We start from the raw sequence: 16,171 nt of genomic DNA on the forward strand, positions 1-16,171 counted from the left end.
TAGCGAGTTACGTAGTTACAGCTCGGCAAGTCAAAAGCTAATTTCGGGTCAAAAATACAATTATGCCGACTAATTATGCCTAAATTTTGGCAAATGGCCAGTAATTGTATGCGCAGCTGTTGAAATACGAGCTAATTAGGTATCGATGTAGTATTTCGTGGACCTCGTTGCCCCAAAACTTGATGTCCTTGAGTCCACACCTGAAGTCCATTTCACCGCAGGTGCATCTTTAACGTCTTAAAGTCTGTATTTGTATTTTTACGTATATATTGGTGATGGTATATTTAAAAACTCCATTTTACATAAATATGGTCTCTAATTTATAACTACATTTGCGAATAATACTGTATCGCAGCATTGCACAAACCTCATTCATTCATTTTAACATCGACAAATAGTTATCTAGTAGATCTAAATTATAATGCGAAAATATGAATCATTCTCTATATTTTGTATCTACGTCAAAATATGGAAAAGGTGTGACCTAACCTGTGATTTAATATCGTACAATTATTCATTCTCAGTAAGATTTAACCCCAAGATGTTACCCTTGACGTATCCTTTTAATTTTAACACCTGGTCGTTATTCCCACAACCTACATCCTACATCACGGTTACCTTTCTCAACTTTTTCACCTTTATCATAAACATATTTTTTGTCGTCAACATTTCTGTCGTTAAAATTGTATTGACGGTTTCCAATTCATATTTGGAAACATTAGAGGGTCGGTTGGTGTACCACTTCTTTAATGGTGGTTGTAAGTTGCTCGTAAACTGTCTAAAAAATATAACGGTCAGACAATAAACCTTAAGGCAAAAAAGCGGCAAGTTTCTTTGTTGCTAAGGTTTATTGAATACAAACAGAAGAAGAAAGAGAAAAAAAAAGGAAAGTGTTTTCTTTAGTATATACCAATAGCAGTGTAATAATAATAATCGTGTAATAATTTTAGTGTTTTTGATTTAAATAATATAAACTTTAGGAGTGAATAGCAATGAACTAAAAAAAATCTAAAAAAAAATATCTGTTTCTCGTTTTCATTGCCTAATCTATTTGCTAGTTCGCAATCTCCATAGTATGAATAGAAATTTAATTAACTGATAAACTTACATCTGAATCATCGAAATATAATTAATTTACGTCTGTCGTTATGTAACGATTCAATCCCTACAAATTAATGTCTAATTGTTGTTTAATCTAGTTAACGTAACAATCCCTGGCCGTGGGTTGGGCTTTAAATTTAATTACGTGTTTATTTGACTAGCGTTTCGTTTACGACGTTCATTAGTCACATTCTACGCAATTAGGTAACTTTCCGCTTTGTGACCTACTACTACTATTAACATATTTTTGTTTAGGTATCAACATACACTAAATTATTTCAGATATAGAATTTTAATAATATTCAAGATTTAAGTTATTTATCATTTGAATTTGTGCTAGTACTGTTTCTATTTTTAGAACAACAACAATTTTTACAATATCAGATTATGATATTATTCTTTGTTTTTTTTCCTTGTCCTTCCTTATTTTTATTGTTTTTTTCCTTATCCTACCTTATTCAATTGCCGGTATATGTATTACGTATATTTGCAATTTATATATTGTTACTTTTTTACAAATATTGATGAAAATTTATCCAAGTAAATAAGAAGTAATGAATAATTATTTGTCGTATTTATTACCGAGTAAATGGAACGGTTATCTTATTAAAATCGGCAACATATTAAAGGTCAGTACTTCATATCGAACACAAAAGCTTTTTGTTCCCGCCTCTACATTGTGCTTTGTGTTTCTTATTTATTTAAACCGACGTCCGAGTGAAATAGTTTAGTTTTTACCGTTGCGAAGAACAATGAACCACACGTAAAGTTAAACGCAGTTCTATTACATGCTAGTTTTTGTAACGAACAAGAAAAAGTGTAAGTATGCTTGAGCAAAGCGTTTTGCTTTCTAATATATTTCTTTCACGTTAAGCAGTATAATCGGGAAGCGTTATATTTCTTAGAACTGGAATTACTTTCTGTTTGACCGTGGAACTAAAATCAATAACATTTTGGTTGTGGTTCTTATACTGCTGGGTTTTGCTGTCATTTGTTTGAAGATCTAGGTAATGTAGGGTATTAATGGCTTCTTATTTTTTTTATTTGATTTTCAACATTTACAATTAGGTAGATTAGGGCGATTTCTTCTAAGATCTAAAAGTTGTTCAACAACTCTACATCGGTCACATTTAATAGCTTAAAACTCTTAACTAACCTCTATACAAAATTTGCTTTACCTGAGTTCTAATTTTTTTTATATATTTTAATATTAGCCATTAAGGTACCTTCAAACAGTCTTAAGCCAGAGCTATTTTGTTCTAGTTAAAGTTCTACGCAAAGCAAATGTACAAATTACAATTCAGCCCGTTACGTGCTTATTTTTAATGAATCTCTATCAGGTTTTAAAGATAACAATGTAAATAAAACTCAGGTAAATATAGAAGGTTTCACTCGAGAAGAGAGTACAATTATTACTGTCACGGACAGGGCCGTACCTGGGCGCATAACTGTTTTTCCCTGATTCTCTACGCATACAAAACCCGCCGAGCTTTATTATTATTACAATACACAGCGGCAACATGGCGCGAGTGCGACGTTGCCGCGCCGCTCGCTCGGCTGACTCGTCACGTGACGTCACGTCTCAAGATGGCCGCCGGACCGGTTGTGCTCCCCGCTCCCGTCTTCCAGCCGGATCCATTGGCGTTTCTCGATAATAATAAGTTAAAACGAAGCAGTCCAAAAGGAAACCGACTGAGAATAGATTGAAATTTAATGCATCGAGCACGTCGGCTAAACGCACTAGTGCTAATTATTATTCTACAACAGCTGCTTCTGTTTACTTTCGTCGAATAATATTGGCGTTCGCAATGGAATAGACCGATAGAAATACGTTCAGTCGTAACTATTTAATCGCGCCGATGTTGGGCATGAATCATGATTCACTCGTTCTGTGTGAATATTATGTGCTAATTATGTCCATTACAACTTTATACACCTACGCTTCACCAACGGGTTTCATATCAACAATGCGACATTCGATTGTAAACAATGGTTGATAATTACCTAAAATATTTAAATAATTAATAAGTAATTATATTATGATTTACATAATTTATTGCCTTACATATTTTCTTTGTGTTTCTTTATTTAGTTACTAACATAATATGCTAATATTGTATCAGTTTCAGTTTGGTCAGCATAATTCTAATTGCGTTCATTTATATCTGAATATTCAATGTTACAACAGACTTCCTCTTCACCACAGGAATCGTTATCTTTGTATTTGTTTACGGCTCTTCTAGAATGCAAGCTATGTTTCATATTATATGCATTATGCATAATATGATGTATCGGTTTCGTTATCGCGTGATAACCGGCGGCTGTCGGGAGTCGTGCGGGGGGTGGCGGGCGGCGGCGGGGCAGGAGGGGGGAAGGCGCATCCGCGTCGGGCTAACGGCTCGTCCTCGCGTCGTGGTGCGCGCGCTGACGTCACCGCTCGATAATGGCCGCCGCGCGACCCCCCGCTGCCTCGCGCCGTGCCGCTCGCCTCAGTCTCTCCTCGAACCGCTACCGGAGCGAGTGCCTCGAATGTTAACTGGCCTTCGCGCTACATGTGATACGAGTGTCCGAATACCATGGTGACAGTGTTTTTCGACAAGAGAAATAATCAGTGACGATTTTCAGGAAGACGGAAGAAAGCCGATCTCTCGCACACCGCTCGAATTACGGCGGCGAGATGTCGGTGATGCAAAAGCGCCAGCACTGCTATTTGTGCGATTTGCCCCGGATGCCGTGGGCAATGTTGCACGAATTCTCCGAGGCGGTATGTCGTGGTTGTGTCAATTACGAGGGGGCCGATCGGATAGAAGTGGTCCTGGATACCGCGAGGCAGTTGAAACGCGCTCACGGATTCCAAGAAGGACGTGGGCCGACACATGCTAAAGGCGCTCATAGAGCCCCTCTAGAAGCGCACCAGAACGGTGCGGAGACAACCGCTAGAGGACAACCGGCGCCTCCCGCGCATCACGCTCCGGCGACTGGATTTGCTTTACATCATCCTAGAGCCGCCACGAATGCGGGCCTCCTCGCCGAATATAACAGCAGACGAGAGGAGCACGACGGAAGAGTTGCGAGTAGATTAGCTCACTTACCTCTCCCGCATCTTCCCCACAATGGTGCTCGCCTGGCTCCTGGAATAACGTTGAAGCGACCTCTGGACGATGACGACCATCAGTCTCATCACGAGCCCGCGAAACGGCTTTTGGAGGAGCATCCTCGACCGCCGCTAACTCGTGGTGAATCTCTGCCGGCGGTGTCTCTAGCTGCACCGTTCGCGCCGGATCGTGTTTTCAAACAAGAGAAACATCCTATACGTACACCATCTTTTGATGCTTCTTTCAAAACAAATGGTAAGTGTATTCATATTTTATTACCACTTTAATGAATTTGCTAAGTCAAAATCCTAAATATAGAAATGATTTAATCACACTCAACGCATTGCAATGTGTCTAGAAAAACATAAAGATAGTTTTACATTCAGCGACAAAAAATATTTGGCTATTAGTTACAATAACGATAAACAGTTTTTAAATGTTTCAAGGAATATATTCTTTTTGAAAAATCAGGAATGTGATGTTCCTTCAGTTCCCAAAACAGCGACTATTCTATTTCCATTTAACTTTTCCTATTGGTTTCACAAGCTAACAAAGCTAAGGTAAAATAACGTAAGCAATGAAGTCTAAAGTACTATTGATAGAGAAATACGAGTATAATAAGGAAAGAAAAATACAAATTTTAGGGATAATACGAAGGCTGAAAATAAGGTCCTTGACTTACCAGACAGTTTAATAAATAAATTAGAACTATAATTGTTTACTTTAAGGGTACAGCTTATAAATATTTTGTTGTGAATAACCAGTCCAATGATTATACCAGCCACATAAGTATAAAATTATAGACTTTATGAATGTTTAGGGGATAATCTTCCTTTAAACATTCATAAAGTCTATAATTTCAACAACAATAATAATTATAAATTTTAACAGTGTAGATGACAAAGAGCATTTAAATTCTGAAATCATCCGCTTAATATCAATTAAACGAATCAAAAGTTGATGCCGATACTGCCGATGCACCGATAATATTATTTTGAATGGAAGAAAGCAAACTGTATTTTACACACGTTTAAATTAGAGGATGTTGCTGATTTTGTACAATATGAAATAAGTGTCCACTGGTAAATCATACTTATAAATGTATGCCGTGTGCTAAACGACGGTACTCATAATATTATCTAGGTAGGTGCATAAATATCGCCCATAAATACAAAACCGGTGGAACTGGTTCGAGTCTCGAAAGCGAGCAGTCGCGGCACCGCGGCCTCTCACAAACAACATACTGCAGCACGTACAAACACCCACGTAATGTGAACGCGCGCTGTGAATGCACGCACTACGAGCGGCAACGTCGCGTGACGACATTTTCGCTCGCGTACGTATGTAGGTAGGCCGTCGAGCGAAAAAATATACCGCCTGCCTACGCTTGGCACAGTCGCTCCACCGCATTCCGCTGGCGTGTGTGGCGGGACCGCGCCGCTCCGACGGCCAAAAAGGTCACCGCGTGACGTCACCACCGCCATATGGGCCGCGCCCGACCATCACTCACGCCCTTCTGCACGTTACTCTAATAAATTATCTGTTTACGTTCCATTTCGTTGTGACATTCGATACTCGGAGTTAATTGACTACAATAACAATGTTATCGAGCAATAAAAAGAGACTCGAAACGATGACGTTAAAGATACCTAGAGCCAAATAGAATTTTTCGAATTCCTTTAGACGACAATGTAAAGTAGTTTGAAAATCTGGTTGCGTTCAGTTAAGATTAACTAGAAAGATGTTTGGCAACGTCGCACGCAGGTTTCACAGCTCATAACACAAAATCACACTTACCTACCCGTCCATAGCCTGAATTGGCCTAAAGAAGCGACGATGCCACGTTGAGCTCATGCAATGACACATACACGCGACGTAGGTAAGTGTTTTACATACAATGCTATTTATGTATCGTGTGCGTGTGTGGAGCATGTTTACTATACATCGGTGTGTCATCCAATGTTGAATGTGAATGTGAGGTTATTCCGATCGAAATGGTGTCGTCGAGAGTAAACGTCGGTGCATGTGACAATAAACTCGCAGACGGTGCCAAAAATATTCTGAATGTCGATCCAATTGATTTCAATTCTAAATGTCTGTTGATGATTGATATTGGCGAATCTGCAGCAATAAATTACTTCCGTGACGAACCAACCGCTCATGTTAATATATTCTATTAACTGTAAACAGTGATATATTTATTTCCTCGAGGTTGTTACAGGAACTAAAGAAATAACAGAAATGAAATACTTATTACAGTTAATCAAAGTTAACGAACTAAATGATTTCAACATCTACTACTGTCTTGAATACAAAATTATATTGTCAATGCGTTGAGTTTGATATATTCTATATATTTGACATCCTAAAATGATTGTTTACCATGCATTATACATAATATTGTATTTATTATACAATATACTTATTGCTTGTAAATATTTTCAGGCTACGCCAACAGTGCTCCGTTGACAAATGGTTCGGCAGGATCTCCTTTGGGCCGAGCGGCCGGTTCGCCTCCAGTCTCGGCTGGAGCTGGTCCATCTCCGATGGCCGCTCTAATGTCTGTAACGGATACTCTTCCCCCGGGATCACCCCGATCTGCTGGAGGGTCACCTCCCCAGCCGCCTCCACAGCGATCGGCCAGTCGGTCCAGCCAACACTCCCCTAATTCTTCGGGTAAGTTACCGAAAATCATCAGCAGATCACGTGCTAAGCTTTCACCACCGCCCGCAGTCACTTACAAACAATCAGACCGTTATGACTTTCTTGTAAAGATTGTAATCGAAAAGTAACAGAATCATACATTGAGCTGCTTCGCTTTTTGCGCTAAGCTTATCATAATGGACCGAAGTTGGTCGCTGGAAATTTAATAAATAATAATAATAAAGTTTACAGAATCAGTTATAAGTCATATTCACAGTTTATGAGTTTTCATCGTTTTAAAAAGAAAAATTTAAGGATTGTCGGATTGTGATTGATATCTGCTCTACTAGCTCTACCGGACTCGAGCGGACGTCTGACTATCGCCACCAAATCTCGGCTCGGCGCCCGACGACCGCTTGCGCCCATCTGTCTGCAGTCTGCTGACTATGAAGTATGAACCGAACTATAAAACGATCTGTAACATGGCACTGCATACCGATAATTACAGACCATGTGATTTGCGGCGGTGATGACTTATCATTTGATCCGCACCGTAGTTTGTCCCGAGAAATAGATTAGCAGACAGTAGCTAAAAATTCCCTCCGGTCCGACAGGGTCGAACGGCGGCAGGCGGTCGTCGGGCTCGCGACACGTTTCGTCCACGACATCGGTCTCATCCACCGAGGCGGGAGAGGGTGCCGAGGCGACTGCCCCTGCGCCGGCGCCGCTGCTCAAGTGCACCCTGTGTCAGGAGCGGCTCGAAGACACGCACTTCGTTCAGTGTCCGAGCCAACTCCACCACAAGTTCTGCTTCCCGTGCTCTCGGGACTCCATCAAGAGACAGCAAGGATCTGAGGTTGGTTCTGATACTTTGCGAGCGATCTATTTTAATTTATTTTTAATTTGGCAATTCTTGTAACGTCGTTTTTTTGTTTCTAGGTGTACTGTCCGAGTGGAGAAAAGTGCCCGTTGGCTAACTCCACAGTCCCGTGGGCGTTCATGCAGGGCGAGATAGCCACTATCTTGGGGGAAGAATTCAAACCGAAGAAGGAACGGGAGACTTAGGGCAGCACGATGCGGCCTAGATTTTATCTGTTGTCCCTCTCGCTGCGAGTGCAGTAGAGAGGAGGTCCGGCCCCGCGAGCGCTCAGCGTGGGCGGCCTGCGGGCATCTGCCGGGTCGCGACTAACTGAACCTGTACATTACTTGTAAATATTACTTTAGTTCGTTCATCGGACTCGAATCTGAGGCAGGCGGAGTTTCCGCGGTGACTCTTGTGAGGATATGAACCGTATTCAGCGTAATGGATTATTTTTTTCACTTGGAATGTTTCTGAAGCATAATATTTTTATCCAACGTGAGCGTTGCATACTGCAATATTCTGAATATAGTACATATCCATTTTTGATGAATTTACGATGTTCTCGACTGTCGCACGAGTGAGTCGTCACTCGTCACGGATGTGAAGTCAGTCGTGCCGGCGACCGCGCGTCGCCGAGGCGCCGACGCGACGCGACGATGGGATTTCTTCGGATGCCATTTTCTTAGTTACCTTTAGGTCCGAACCATAGTTAACTTGGCATTTATTTATATTGTGATTCTTATACACTGTACGAGTATTATGCGATATAATTATTGAACATGACATAATAATATGTAAGTAGTGGAGTACCGAGTACTGGGAGTACCGGGGACGATACGTCGGAGGTGTACAGTTAGCTCTGTGTATATTTGTATTTACCGCATGAGGCGCATGAGATATATTATTTTTATGAAGCAATTTATTCAGAGTGGCTCGAGTTCCGTTACTATTTCATTCGGCAAGAAGATTCGGCCCGGTATTGAAATATCTTTTGCGTAGTGTCGTAGTCGTTAATTTTGTTTTCGATTGGGAATCGTTCAAAATTCGAGTTACTGATCATTTGACTCGTAGGAGTCTTGGATTTTGCGATGGGTGTGTGCTAAGGAATAAGCGTCACACGGTCGGGGCCCACTCGTGGGAAAGCGGGGAAGGCGGGGGAAAGGCGGGGGCGCGGGGTGTACGGTGTACCTAGTCATTTCGTGAAATGTCAAATTCATACCGCGAGTGTGCGGCCGTTATAGGAACTCTTAAAACTCGCTGCTATATTTGTATAAAGTGAAGTAATTATCGTTATATTATTATTATCATTATAAATGTCATAATAATTAATACAGTCGGTAGTGTGTCAATTTCGAAGCCTATCAGAATGCGCTTCTCGATACGTTGCGACTTAGCTCTCGGTTTTATATTCAGAGTTCAGACTCATGGTTTACGGGTTCTGCGTGAGCTTCTTCAGCAGTCGACACCTGACGGCGAATCACGTCGAATCGCGATTCGATAACTTCATACTTACAAGTTTTATTGATAGATATAATTTTTGTGCGTTCAACATACGGATGAGTCCTTTATTTATTTTAGCTGTTGTAAATATTACCGAGTATGTTGTATATAATTTTATTGTAAATATAGATTTATTTGGTGTAGCACTGCGCTAGCCAGTCAGTATTACTAAGTACTGTTTTGTTAGGGCCTCATCGGGAGAACAAAGGTGTATAGTATCACTCGTATCTGCCGAGTGCAGCGCACTTGCGATTGCCGCTAGTGGTTTTTGTTCTCCCGCTGTGTCTCAACTCTCATTAGACGCTTCGTACTGTATCATCACATTGTTAAAGTGATTTTATGTATCGGGTGCTAAGCACCCCCTCGTATGGTACGTCATTCTCTTGTAAAAATTATGTTCTGTTAATATTCTTATCAAAATACGCGTTGTTTTAAAAAATAAATAAAAATACATTTAAACCAACTTTCTGAACGATTGCTTTTTTAATGATTTCTTTGTCGCTTTAATCGGAACTTTTAAGTGGATTGTAAATGTTAATTTTGTAATGATTTTCTGATAGATTTCGAAATTGATTGATATTAACCGGGTACCCGGATGGGTTTGTCAACAATTTTCGCCATTTGTGGCATTCGAATCTGTACGAAAAGTACATTTTTTTTTCGAGTGTCCAATGTACTATAATTATATTTTTATATGGTTCTTTATACAATATAGAAATAGATGTAGTCGATAGATCTAACATTATACGCCAATGTTGGAATTGGAAAGTGTGTGGAGTCGCGTTAGATTCTTCCTTGGTTTTGTTTTCTAGTTTCATGTTTTTTGTCTATTCCAGAGCAAAAGCATTAATGTCTTCTCCTTGGCAATATAGAGTTTCGTAAACCTCTTGTCAAGTAGAAGGCGGGGTACATTTGCTCTAAGAATAGACTGTGGTGATAGTACATTGGACACTCCCATAGTCCGCCTGTACAGTAACAAGGCTTGTAGTTGTCGAGGAGACATGAGACATGTTCTTTCTATGTAAGCAGACGACATGCTTTGACTTACGTTCATGTAAATGTTGGTGAAATACAATTGATGTGATTTTGTATTCGTGTACTTTTATTTACATAACCTCTAACAACCTTATAAGTCTTAATTTCTGATAAATAAAAAAAATATATAAAGCCGAGTATCGAACCGCCCCCTTTTCAAATTATGTATTTTCAACCGACTTCCAAAGTCGGTTGAAAATACATAATTTGAACCTTGGACTTACATCTGTACATATTCAAGTGTAATGCTCATCATTATATGGTTTATTGGCATGGGCTGCCGACAAAAAGTTATCAAACATCGATTATTATAAAATAATAATATTATGTGGTTTAAAATATTACCTTATGAGTCTAATCCCAAACAATATTTTCGGTAGTTCCACTACAGTCCCTAGATAATCACAAATAGCTAAAAAATATGAATAATTATTATTGTGCAATGAAGAATGGAGATATATTATGTCGATGATATCCTTATGAATAATGAAATGATATTTTACACCTATTTCCGTATTACTACACACAGTGCTTAATCAGTTCTGAGACACTTCTAGTGGAAAATCTAACAATCTAATCTAACTTTAATTTGAGAAATAAAGTCAAAAAAGTTGACCTACCTCATGCTAAATATAATTGTACAGGGTGTAACCAAGCAAAGTGATAATACTTTAGGGAGTGTATGCAGTATGAGTCTCCTGTATAGTGTTAGTGGTCACTGTGAAAATAACAACGCTGAAAGAGTAACTTTTTTTACCTTTATACAGATAAATTCATGACTTTGGGTCGCTTGCCCAAACAAATCACGAAAAATAGCTCTTTTAGCGCTGCAACTTTCAGAGTGAACTCTATAGAATATAATACAACTTCCAAGCCATCATAGCAGTATTGCTATGATGGCTTGTTGTTATTGTATATTAATAGCAATGTTTTAGGCCCTGGCCCGACTTTCGAACATTTTTGACAAAATACTATGGTCTATAACCTCAGGACCAGGAGGTTTTTAGTATTTTGTCAAAAATATTCGAAAGTTAAAAGAGTTAAATAGGCGTTAATCTACGGCGTTAATATTTTTGATCAATGCGTGAAGAAATAAAAGCACCTTGTAATGAAGTCAAGAATATTAACATAAGTGCGTCAGTAATGGAAATAAAAATATATTATGCTATAAGAAAGATCATGAAAAACATTGTTTGGTCAACTGCTCCTCAAACTAGGCGCAGCCTGTATTAAGGGTAAGGTAGGGAATTAGAAATACAGTATATTGTTATATAGATGAAGCGTAAAATAATATAATATGAAAACTTAAACTGAAAGCTCCTAACTAAAAGTTAGTTTCAATTCTACATCACATGAAATACTTAATTTTTTATTCATTTTTTAAATATAATTTTATACGAAATTATTTGACTTTGTTGAAGGCAGAAATGGGACAACTTATTCACAGGGTACATCACACTCTTGCTCCTTAATTTAATGAACCACATAATGGCGATATCAAAAGTGTAGTCAAAAGACTTTAGTCAATGAAGTTTCGTTGTTACAGAAAAGAGCGGCGGGGAGAGGATGCCGGAGCCGCTGTGTCTGACCAACAGATGAGGCCGGCGGTACCTGAGTACCCAGTCGATCGATATTTGGTAGGTAGTCCATAAAATTTATTGCACCTGTACAATGTACTATCAGAGAAGATGATGCCTAGGCAGATGGGGGACCTAAGTAGTTTGGTCGCGTTACGTCAAACCCAGCCGACAGATCAAAATTAACATTGTATTAAAATAATCCGACCAAATGTCGGTCTATCAACTGCCTAGGAATCAATAGTACATGTATGGTTCAAACTTTACTAAATCAATGATGTAATGGCTTAAACTGAGCAATATGTCCTTACCTTTTGGAAAATGTTTTGATTATCACATCCACGATTGTTATAAAAGCGAAAAGATCTGGAGGATTCTATAAAGCGGAATACCTAAATTTCTTCCAAATACATTTGAATTACTGATGATAACACGATCGTTACGATAACTCTAAATAAAAGTAATATACTATGTTATATTCCAGGTTCAGAGCAACATAAAATATAATGACCTGAACAACATCATCAATGAGGACTTATGGGAATCAGAGCCCGCGCTACGACCCGAAGACGAAAAAACGCTAAGAAAGCTTCATGAAATGCTGAGGTCCACAGCAGACGATTTAAAAGTTCTTTCTGGTGAGCTGGCAAAACAACGTGAACATGAGATTCGGATTAAATCTATGCCGACGCCGATAGACGAAGAATTCAAAGAAAAGGTCCATATCGAGGAGGTTGTTAATGCAAAATTTTTTGGGCACAAAATTGCTGATGATAGAAATTTAGCAACGCCTTTTCTCAATGTACAAAAAAATGTTGTCGATGGACTAATTAAAACGATTGCTGAAAAACAAAAAGTTAAACATAAAACTACTAAAGGAGTTCAAGTGAATGAAGCACCTGTGAAGAAAATTAACTATAAAAACCTGGTTAAGTCCCAGACCAGGGTTGTTCAGGTGAATCATGATAAAGAAAACACAGAAAATAATAGGAGCAATAAGAGTAACAAATTAAATAATGTTTCAAGAATAGGTTATAGTGAATATTCGTACAAATATGTGGAACCAAAACCTTTAATGCACATAAAAAGAAACCTTCAAGTACAGAAATTGCCAAAGGTTAATATTAGGAGTGAATTAAAAATACAAAACGTTTTACAATTAGATATACTTCCAGATGACGCAATAAGGAGTAATTTGCAGAATCTTAGTAATAATAATAGTAGTGTATTCATAGTAAAACACCAAGCAGAACGAGCTGAATCTAATCGATTAGATGCTTTAGTAACCAATTTCAAACCAGTCGCCTCACAAATAAACCCAGTTAAAAAGTCTATAGACAGAAAAGTATCGAAACTGCAAACATGTGAAAGCAGTGAGTCCACAGAGCACGTCGCATCCGACATAAGCCAATTATCAAAATCACAAAAATACTTTAAGCGAGTACAAAGCATGTCGCCAATAACAAACAAAACAAAAGGAAAATCTAAAAATGTTAGAAATACGACCGTTACAAGTCTCGAGGAGTGGAGAAATAAATTAAATGCTGTATATGGGCCGTCCTCATCTAAAACTCGAAAAGGTGTGCGTTTCCAATCAAAAACCAAAAATCAGAGTCCTATCCAAAAAGCAAATACCGATAGTAAAGTGAACAATAAAAAGGGGTTGAACAATGTTGAATACATTCCGTATACTAAACTAACCCTTGGAGGTGTAAGCCTAGATGAGATTGAAAAAGAGATACCTGATTTACCCGACAAAAAAGAAATGCCTTTAGGACCTATTCTCGAAAAAATTTTAAGCAGCAGAGAAAATACTATATCTGCGAATAGCCCAAAAATTAGTATACAAAACACGAAAAACATTCTTACTACTTCAGATGAAAATTTATTAAAGGAAGTTCTAGACATTCAAGAAAAAGTTTCTAAATCGTTACAAGACGAAGATGATAAAAATAATATGTCCAATGACGAAAATAATACTTATGCTGATGACTTCGACGACGATAAAACTGATTCATCATATCGTTTATCATACCACAATGATTCTAGTAAATCACCAGATAACGAAGACAGTTCAAAAGAGTCTAAAACAAATAACAGCCCCATAACAGACGAAGAAAAAATTGAATTCAAAATCCAAAATGAGACCTATACGAAATCAAACAGTTTATCGTTCAAAAACTCTGTAGATGTTTTTGAATACGTTCATGAAATAGACACTCAGGATTCGAGTACTCAAATCAATTTAAACAAGAAAATGGCGCGAAAACAAACTCAAACATCGCCGAGAACCGATAAAAATAATATACAATCCATTCATAATGACCTAAAATCAACTGACCCTTTGGAAGAAGTCGAGAACATGTTCAAATTAGAAAAAGATTTTATCAAAAAGCTTATATTAGAAGAATATGGTGACATTTTTACAAAGTCTTTAAGTAAACCATCTAAATCGGGGCATAAAAGTGGTATAATAAATGAGAATTCAACACAAAAGGACACTCAAACGTCTCCAGCTCGGATGAAGAGTGTGATGACATCACCAACCCGCACAAAAACTAGAACGACGTCACCGTTTGCCGTGTCAAAAGTTGACCGTCATACCAGCCCTATACCTGCCACCAACAACGAAGAACTCCCACCTGATTTCAACGACGATATTTCCATAATCCTTTCCTCGCCCCGCTTCAGTCTACGACTGCCTCAAACATCAAGAGATGTCATGTCGAATCTGGATACGAAACCTCAGCGGAAACCAAAAATGCCAGTGCAAAGTCGGAAAAATCTTACCTCAACTAGTTCTAGCTCTGTGGACGAATACTCCTCATCGGATATAAGTAGTTGGGGACAAATAGAGAGATACAGGCAAAATAGAAAGTTACGTCTGTCTACGACTGAAGATAGCTCCTCTCCTACACCGAGACGCTCAGAGCTATCTCAAGTGCCAACGAAAAGTGAAGGAGAAATAAGTTTCGGTCAAATTAGAAGAAAAGTTAGAAGTAAAGATAGAAGTGAGGGCGAAGCTAGTATCGGCGAGTTTTTTAGACGTGCTAGGAAACAGTTGTAATCAAGTGCCTTATCCTTTTAAGCTGTTAGCTGACGAGAACAGTTGCTACAAGCTTGTTGAACTACTTTTAAATATTATGTTATTACTTATTACTATACAGTGCTAAGCCTATAATGTGGACTGAGAGTTGCGTTTATTGCCTCTAGTACAAATTAGTTAACATTTAATGGATTATGGAATTGTGCTATTTTTATAAGTTGTTGTAAGATTTTTTTACGTTTTCATAGATTTGAATTTTGTAAATGTACCAGTTGTAAATAATTATATTTAACTTTTTAATGTTTCATATTTTTTCATTCTCAAACAACACCTTATCCTGCTCATCCAAATGTTAATCACTCAGCAGTGGGACTCAACCTTTTTTACACGGGCCACAAACACGTTTAGGGCTAATTTTTAGGGTTAAAAAAATAAATGGAATTTTTTATGCCTTTTACGACGGCTTTGCATCATTTTGCCGGTGGGCGTGAATTTCAAAATAGTTTTACTTCACGCGGGCCACTGAAAAAGGTCCCAGCGGGCCGCAGGTTGAGTATAGCTGCCATAGACTAAACCTTAAATATTGGCTGTGGAATCCTTCATTTTTACAATTTGCAACACCGATTTTAAGAGTTTTGCCGGGAATGTGAATGAAATGTGTTCCCTCCAAAACTCCATCGAAAGTTTCAGTAAAGCGTCTACCACTTTACTGAATCGACCGACTTGACTTCTTGACTTTTACTTAGACTTTGACTAGAATTTAGACCTGACAATATTAAAGAAAAACCATAGAAAAACGATGCTGAAAATTATATTAAATAGAATATTGTTTTCCCGCCATAATATACTCGACACTGATCATGGTTAAAATAGCCGAAGTGCCATAATAAGAGAAAAAAAAACATCGATTTTTAGCTGTCAATTTGACAGAATAAAAAAAAATGTCAATTTGACATAACGTCGAATTGACAGTTTTGACATGTTACTATTTGTCAAGTGTCAAAAATTGATAAACAATGGATTTAAATTTTCAGATATATATACAGTGTTGCCAACTATGGGGATTTCCCACTAAATTTAGTGGGAAAAAGTAAATTTAGTGGGGTTTTTAGGGGGTAAAATATTTTGGGGATATTTTTGGGGATAAAAATTTTGAAGAATGGAATATTTTTTTAATAACAACCTTAAAGTAGCTCGGAACTTTTCCGCGAGCGACCGCGACAGACGAAAATTCAAACGAAATGCCACTTTATGACATAGGTCATAGGCTATCATTTCACTCAACCACTAGCCTTTATGCCGCCGCGCCGCA

General features: G+C 38.3%; 1 protein-coding gene across 3 annotated transcripts in view; it reads left to right on the plus strand.

Annotated features, from left to right (window-relative positions):
• Positions 1–15,164, plus strand: part of LOC121734923 (interferon regulatory factor 2-binding protein-like A) — a 74,394-nt gene extending 59,230 nt beyond the window's left edge. Inside the window, exons 1-4 of one of the 3 annotated variants that reach the window (XM_042125565.1) lie at positions 3,576–4,451; positions 6,642–6,872; positions 7,454–7,695; positions 7,779–10,292. In XM_042125565.1, the coding sequence (XP_041981499.1) occupies positions 3,779–4,451; positions 6,642–6,872; positions 7,454–7,695; positions 7,779–7,904 (1,272 nt within the window). In that variant the 5' untranslated portion in view covers positions 3,576–3,778 and the 3' untranslated portion in view covers positions 7,905–10,292. Of the gene's footprint in view, positions 1–3,575; positions 4,452–6,641; positions 6,873–7,453; positions 7,696–7,778; positions 10,293–11,782; positions 11,874–12,297 lie in introns of those variants that run through there. The other 2 variants (XM_042125563.1, XM_042125564.1) reach the window with 2 other exon arrangements.
• The last annotated feature ends 1,007 nt before the right edge of the window (positions 15,165–16,171 follow it).

The sequence above is a fragment of the Aricia agestis genome, chromosome 16 (assembly GCF_905147365.1).
Source record: "Aricia agestis chromosome 16, ilAriAges1.1, whole genome shotgun sequence".
NCBI lineage: Eukaryota > Metazoa > Arthropoda > Insecta > Lepidoptera > Lycaenidae > Aricia > Aricia agestis.